The 7,500-nt window shown below is 46.3% G+C and overlaps 1 protein-coding gene across 1 annotated transcript in view; it reads right to left on the bottom strand.

Moving 5' to 3' along the window:
* zeb1a (zinc finger E-box binding homeobox 1a) overlaps window positions 1-4,899 on the bottom strand; it is a gene marked incomplete at its 3' end in the record, with an annotated part of 25,140 nt that extends 20,241 nt beyond the window's left edge. The window contains exon 1 of the mRNA XM_080851897.1: window positions 4,802-4,899. Coding sequence (XP_080708023.1) covers window positions 4,802-4,865 — 64 coding nt within the window. The 5' untranslated portion in view covers window positions 4,866-4,899. The remainder of the gene's footprint in view (window positions 1-4,801) is intronic.
* Window positions 4,900-7,500: the final 2,601 nt, after the last annotated feature.

The raw sequence follows: 7,500 nt of genomic DNA, 5'->3' as shown, positions 1-7,500 counted from the left end.
CACAGCAGACCTCTACCCTACGCCTGGCTAACGCTAACCCTTTCCACACACAGCAGACCTCTACCCTACGCCTGGCTAACGCTAACCCTTTCCACACACAGCAGACCTCTACCCTACGCCTGGCTAACGCTAACCCTTACCCTTTCCACACACAGCAGACCTCTACCCTACGCCTGGCTAACGCTAACCCTTTCCACACACAGCAGACCTCTACCCTACGCCACTGACAGTGAAAGTCTGTTTGAAAACGCTAAAGCTAACGCTAATGTAACTCCTCTATGATCCGACCGCCTACAGGAAAACACACACACCCACACAAACACACACACACACACACACACTCACACACACACACACACACACACACACACGCCCTCACACACAGGAAAACAGATACTCTGAGGGGGACAGTGTCTCTAGGACTCTCCTGGGCGGGGTTATCAAATCAGGACACTTCCACACTACACTAACCAATCATGCTGTGGGCTCAGAGAAAAATACAGGAAGGGGTTCTATCGTCGCTAGTCTAATGGAAGATAACAGCACGTTCTTACATTCTTTATCACACCTTTTACGACAATGTAGTTATCTGTTCATGATATAAAGACACGGTTGGTGAACGCATCTTGGTGTTCGGTACTGAAAGAACCCAATCAGCTGAAAGAGTTAAAGGAGGACGTCCCCGGTAGTCTGGGAGGGAGCACCGAGGAATCTGCTCTGGTATCTATGGGGTCGCCTGTGAATCTGCCCTGGTATCTATGCAGTCGCCTGTGAGGAAAACACTGAACGTACGTCAACACACAGCATATGACCAGGCGTTCACACACACACACACACACACAAACACACACACACACACACACAGCTTATGACCAGGGGTCCACACACACACACACACACACACACACATCATATGACCAGCGGTATTCGTGTCGCTCTCATTGGGATTGATAGAGTGGCATGAGGAAGAATCCTGCCCACCTGTGTGGGCGTCATGAGGAAGAATCCTGCCCACCTATGGACCACAAATGAGAACCACCCGAGAGCCAATCAGTTTGGCGTGTGTGTGATTTGGAAGGCTATGTTGTTCAGAGGGGCGGGAGTAATACAAAAACAAAATCCCAAAAGATGGCGGAGTCTCGGGAGTCTGTTACTGGGAAATATTTTATGTGAATTAACTTGTCTACACAACTTTTTATACGTCTACATCGACTTTGTTGTTTATATGTTACACGAATAATGTCAGGGCAAACAGAAGATTGTATGTCTTAACTGATGCTCTCGACCATTATTTTAAGCTTGATGAGAAGAGGAGAGAGGGAAAGACAGAGAGAGGGAGAGAAGAGATGATAGAGAAGGAGAGAGAGAGGAAGAGAAAGAGAGAGAAGAGATGAGAGAGAAGGAGAGAGAGGAAGAGAGAGAGAGAGAGAAGAGATGAGAGAGGGTGAGAAGAGAGAGAAGAGATGAGAGAGGGTGAGAAGAGAGAGAAAAGAGAGAGAGGGAGAGAACAGAAGAGAGAGAAGGAGAGAAGAGATGAGAGAGAAGGAAAGAGAGAGGGTGAGAAGAGAGAGAAGGAGAGAAAAGAGAGAGGGAGGGAGAGATTTAAATAAGAGACAAAGGGAGGAGGGGAAAGAGATGGGGGGGTTCTAGAAAGTCAGAAGGAGTAGAAGAAATTAGTAGAGAGAGAGACTCATAGGCTACTAAGAGAGCCTATCTATCTATCTCTCTCTATTTCTCTTTCTATCTCTCCCTATCTCTCTCTCTCCATCAAAGAGGTGTCACTGGAGAGCCGCTCTAACATATACCACATGATATATTTAGAAAACAACTGTTGTACTGACAGTACTGTTGCTAGCTAAGCAAAAACAAAGAGCATTTGACAAGGATTGTAGGCCACACACACACACCTCACAGTCCCCCCCCCCCCCCCCCCAATCCAGGTTTGTCACTAAACCACGTACGAGGAATACCCCCCTGATCTCATAAACTAAAACTCCTTCTGTAATTGTAGGTCAGTGAAGTAATCATCCATTGGCATTTCTTTATTTATTTAATAATACATAATAATATAAATAATAATAACTGAACATAATATAGGTCTACAAATAGAAATACAACAATTTCTGAAACCCACTGTGTCTGTACTTTGTGTGTGTGTGTGTGTGTGTGTGTGTGTGTGTGTGTGTGTGTGTGTGTGTGTGTGTTCATCACCCGATCTGTCTCTGACGCGCACCGTTATGTTCCTATTTGCAAACAGGCTTCCGTCATCGCTGCTAACCCAAACGCTCCTAAATTCAGCAGGCTGGCTCAAATGTTTCAAGCTAGACCAAGTCCTTCGTGTATCTGTCGGGGATGATCATTTGTCTGACGATTATTATCTACCGGAAACATATCAACTAGAACACCTTTAGAACATAGAACACCTTTTGGAGGTGTTGCATCACCTAGAATACCTGGCCCCCGTTTCGGCACAGCGCGAGCGTCTGCCCCGCCCTTCCGCAGCGCAGAGGCGGGCTCAGGCGCCAGAGAGGGCCGCTCGCGAGGCACGGGGAAATTACATAAACTAACCAGCTGACGGGAATCATAACGTAAGACTGTCCGCTGAAACAGCACGAGTCATCTGTAACGGTAAAGTAGGTTACCGTTCTCTCGCAACCACCTTATGCGCGCTCCCGTCAGCAGACCTCTCAGTCTTCAACGGTATTTTTTCTTTAAATCGCAAACGGGGAATTGCTCCGGTGTAACAATCACACGAGGAGACAAAAGAGAAATCTACATAGACGCACGCGCATACACATCTCAAACACACACACACACACACACACACTCACTCACAAACACAACGAGGTGTAGTCTGGGATAGGCGGACTAGCGAGATGAGAGGCAGCACAAATCACGGCGAATAACGGTCTCTTGCTGAATACCGAGCCAGCGCTCGCATGCGTGTAACGGGGCACCATATTTTCTCTCCTTTCTCGTTCTCTCTACCTGCACAAGTGGCCATGGGCTTAGGCGTCCTCGTGCTTCCCGCGCCGCTCCTCGCGGTCTCTGCCTCGCGTTCTCAGTCCCACGGAGAGGTAGTCCAGCGATATAGCCACGGCGATTCTTTGAGAAAGAGGACATTTGCTTCCTTTCCTGTCGCTCTCTCGCTCTCCTGATCAGGTAAACACTGACGGCTGCCGTGCGCTCGCGATTGGGCGTTTCGACGCACGGCGTCAGAGCGTGCAGGAAAAGGTAGATCCTTTCCGTAGTCGATGCTCACGTAAGGCGACACCGGGGCGGGTTACACACTATGAGTTATGGAAAGAAAGTGATTTCTGGCTCCGAACAGTTCTTCAGAAAGTTTGACAACAGGTAGACTCGGTAGGCTGCTACACAGGCGACATGGACAGCAACTGATGTATTCATACCGTTCACAAATAAGCCTCATTGAGCATATATAATAAATCACCGAGTCGTTGATTCAATCCTATTATTATTATTATGATTAGTTGTAGCAGTATTATTATTATCAGTAGTAGTAGTAGTAGTAGGCCTATTATTGTTGTTGTTGTTATATTGCTATGTAATAGGCCAAAGTATTTTACTTATAGCCTACTTATTTTACTTACAAATCTTCGGCTAGCCTACAGAAATGCCACAGCCAAGAACCCCAAACTGACGTTAGCTGTCGTTTAATTAACTGTATGTTTTTCAAGCGCTTGTGGTTATGAGAGAGGGTCTGAGTTTCTTACATTATAGGTGGGCTGTAATGTGTCACTATGCCACCCCAGTGGGTTATAGCCCACTATGACCAGTATAGCCCACTGGTTACCTAACGGACCTGGTCAGATTTTACTACTGTATTTACAGCGGATTCACGTAGTCCTGTTGATAGACCAACACTCGATTCAGACGTGTTTCCTTGTTGCAAAGGAAGCAAGACTCACAATAAAGGCCTTCCCCCTTCACGTGCCCACACCTAGGCTATTTAACAATAGCAACCCACACATGCAAGCTCGCCAGGCACCGGTTCTAAGATGCAGTTTACTCACCAAGGAAGCACGAGAAACGAGACGATACCTAAAAAGGACAACTCGTTCGCTAGTCTGGGCCCGCCAACCTCAACCTGGACCAGCAGCTTAGTGTGTCACTATCAGTAGGGAAGCAGTCACTGAAAGTAGCTTAAGATTCACCTTTACAAACGAACTTGTACGTATTTCACAGCCAAACTCACGGATGGAGAAAACACCTTACATTAGGATGAGCTTGAGATGATGCATTAAATCAATCGTTTCTGTGTGTGTGTTTGTTTGTGTGTGAAACAGACATTACCTACACCACAAAGCATTCGGGAAATGACGGTGAGATGTTATAACATCACACAGTCTTGTTTCCTGTACGTTTGTCTGCAAGTTTGTTTTCTGTAAGTTTGTCAAGAGAGATCAGACGCCAGATGCGCGACGCAAATATTCTGTTGTTGAAGGGAACGGAGTAATGTGGAGTCTTAACAGATGGCAACATCGACGAAGAGAAACAAAAGCGACTGCCCTGTTTCAAGCACCTCTTTCAGATAACGGTAATAAGGGAAAAGCTGCACGGGCGCCCCTATTGGCGGAGTGTAAGAGCAGGTAGTTACAGCCGTATAACGGGACCGCACACTGAAATTCACTCTGAAGTAGGCTATACCCTACAGACGTCGCAGCCACTACACAAACAAGCCCCAAAGTTGTCTTAACAGGAACCTACAAAAACAAACTAGCGCCCAGGCAGGCCAGTTGGTGAACTGCGGGATATGTTCGCGTGGTTCTAGGTTCCTTACCGCTGTTCCGCCGCGGTTTCGCCTGCTCGTGCAGCTTGCACCCGGGCTCATGCTCCTCCGCCATGCTGCCTGAGCCGAGTGTGATTCACTGGCTGCATGGCGGCGACTCTGATCTCGACTCCTTTCTCTCAATAACCCCCCTGCCTCCCCTGGTCTACTTTCTCCGTCCCCCCCCCCCCCATTACCTGGTTTGCGACACTGCTTTACGACATCACCTTCGAACGCTGGAAACACCTCATGTGAGTTGAGTTGACAGCCTCCGCCCCTCGCCACCTCCGATCGACTTCGCAGAAGCTGGTGAGGAGAGAGACCGCCCTCTCCTCTCCCACACACACACACACACATACACACACACACACACTGCCGTGGCAAGCACCTGATTTCGTTACCTGTGGCGAGCAGGTAAAGTGTGGCAGGTTGGCTACTAAAACATCTCACCAGCGCTATAAAGTTCGGTCCGTTAAGTGCAAACTCCACCCACGCGGCGAGAGCCAAGGAGAGACGGGAACTTCGCGTGTCAGCCAAAGTGCACGCGAGTGTATGCCCCGGGACCTGAGAGGGAGATGGTGTGTGTGTGGTGTGTAGGCTATATGCTATTTACAAAAGAGCTGAAGCCCTGATGTCATCAGCCTGTGATTTAATCACTCTTCAACCGTTTTATGCGCGTGAATCATACCACGGCCTAAAGATTAGCCTACATCTCCCTCTCTGAAGTTGTGACAGTGAAACACGTCTCTCTCTGTGTTAGTGTGTGTGTGCGTGTATGTGTGTGTGTAAATTGTGATAGTGAAAGACAGCGCTCTGTGGTGTTGCCGGTTCTGGTGACTTATATCAGGTTCGGTAGAGTGTTGTTTAGCCTTACAGATACGCGATGGGCTACCGCTACAAGGAAGAAAACGAGACAAGATGACAAATTACGAATAAATCACAGTAGGCCTATATTAAAATAGATACAATTTTCAAAAAGAAAAAACAGAAAAATATAGAAAGAAGGAACCCAAAAGGCTTCTGTAGAAAGACTTCGTAAAGAATGCTGCTCCATCGATAAGACTGCATTCAATTCAGGAATGTAATTAATTAAATTATACATAAAAGGTAACCTAGTTAATTCTTAGTGATCAAAACGTTTGAAGTTTCAAAGAGTCTGCTCCCTACTCCCTGGAAATTTGTTTGTGTGTATATACATGTGTCAGTGTGTGTGTGTGTTTTCCTTTGAGCCCCTGCAACTTGTATCTAAGACAAGTAGACACAGACACATACATACACACACACACATACTCACTCTCACACACACACACACCAAATGTACCAAGTGGTTCATTCCAAATTTGTCTTGGTAAAAATGACAGTTTTCTTTTCTCACTTAGGTTCATCCCTTTATCTATGGTTGGTATAATTAACAGCCCTTTTAGTTAGGCCTAAATGTACACATGTGGACATAGGCGGAGATCCCAGGGGGGTCATTGTAAATACAATCCTATCCTTTAAAAACAAGTTTTTACGTCCCTGCATGTGAAAAAGATGCATGGCAAAACTTCATCGCGGGGGGGAGGGGGAGGGGGAGGGGTCATCTGCAATTTTCCTGTGTCCCCCCCCCTCCCTGGATTTACTCTCTGAAATGCTACTGTGTATTGTCCCCCCCCTACAACGAAATTGGATCTCCGCCCCTGCATCCGGACATATGGCAGTTAAATGTAATAATGGTGTGTGGATAGTGCAAAGTTCTTGTGCTTGTGTGTGTGTGTGTGTGTGTGGATAGTGCAAAGTTCTTGTGTGTGTGTGTGTGTGTGTGTGTGGATAGTGCAAAGAGATATAAGTAGTTAAGTCTGTGCAAGGGGCTAGTATAGCCAGTAAAGGGATGGACAGTGGGATGGAATATAATGAGATATGAAGAGAAGAGAAGGGGAGGGCAGACTGAGGTAGACTCATGCAGAGAAGTCCATCTCCCTCCCCCTCCCCTTCTGTGTAGCGGGGGACAAAGGACTTCCTCAGCCTGTCCGATGGGCATGACAGCTACAGGAGTCCGCCACTGAATATGCTCTTCTGTCTGTTAAGGGGAACTTTGTAGTGGTTGGTGGTCATTATCCAAGATAATTAGCAACCTACTCAGTGTCCTTCTCTCCGCCACTGTTGTAAGACAATCCAGTTCGGTGCCAACAACAGCTCCTGCCTTTCTCACCAGCCTGTCAAGTCGCCCTGCATCCCCTCTTCTTTATGCTGCCTCCCCAGCACACCACACCACAGCATAGAAAAGGACACTGGCAACAACAGACTGGTAAAACAAGCGCAGGAGTTTGTTGCAGACATTGAAGGACCTCAACCTCCTCAGGTGTCACATGTAAACATACAGTATATCAGTTAAATGTACACACATGGACATATATAAGTTAAATGTACACATGGACATATATCAGTTAAATGTACACACATGGACATATATAAGTTAAATGTACACATGGACATATATCAGTTAAATGTACACATGGACATATATCAGTTAAATGTACACATGTGTACATATATCAGTTAAATGTACACATGGACATATATAAGTTAAATGTACACGTGTACATATATAAGTTAAATGTACACATGTGTACATATATCACTTAAATGTACACATGGACATATATAAGTTAAATGTACACGTGTACATATATAAGTTAAATGTACACATGTGTACATATATCACTTAAATG

This window comes from Sprattus sprattus (assembly GCF_963457725.1).
Source record: "Sprattus sprattus genome assembly, chromosome: 15".
Classification (NCBI taxonomy): Eukaryota; Metazoa; Chordata; class Actinopteri; order Clupeiformes; family Clupeidae; genus Sprattus; species Sprattus sprattus.
Note: the sequence above shows the minus strand (reverse complement) of the source record. Positions and strands in the feature narration are given on the sequence as shown.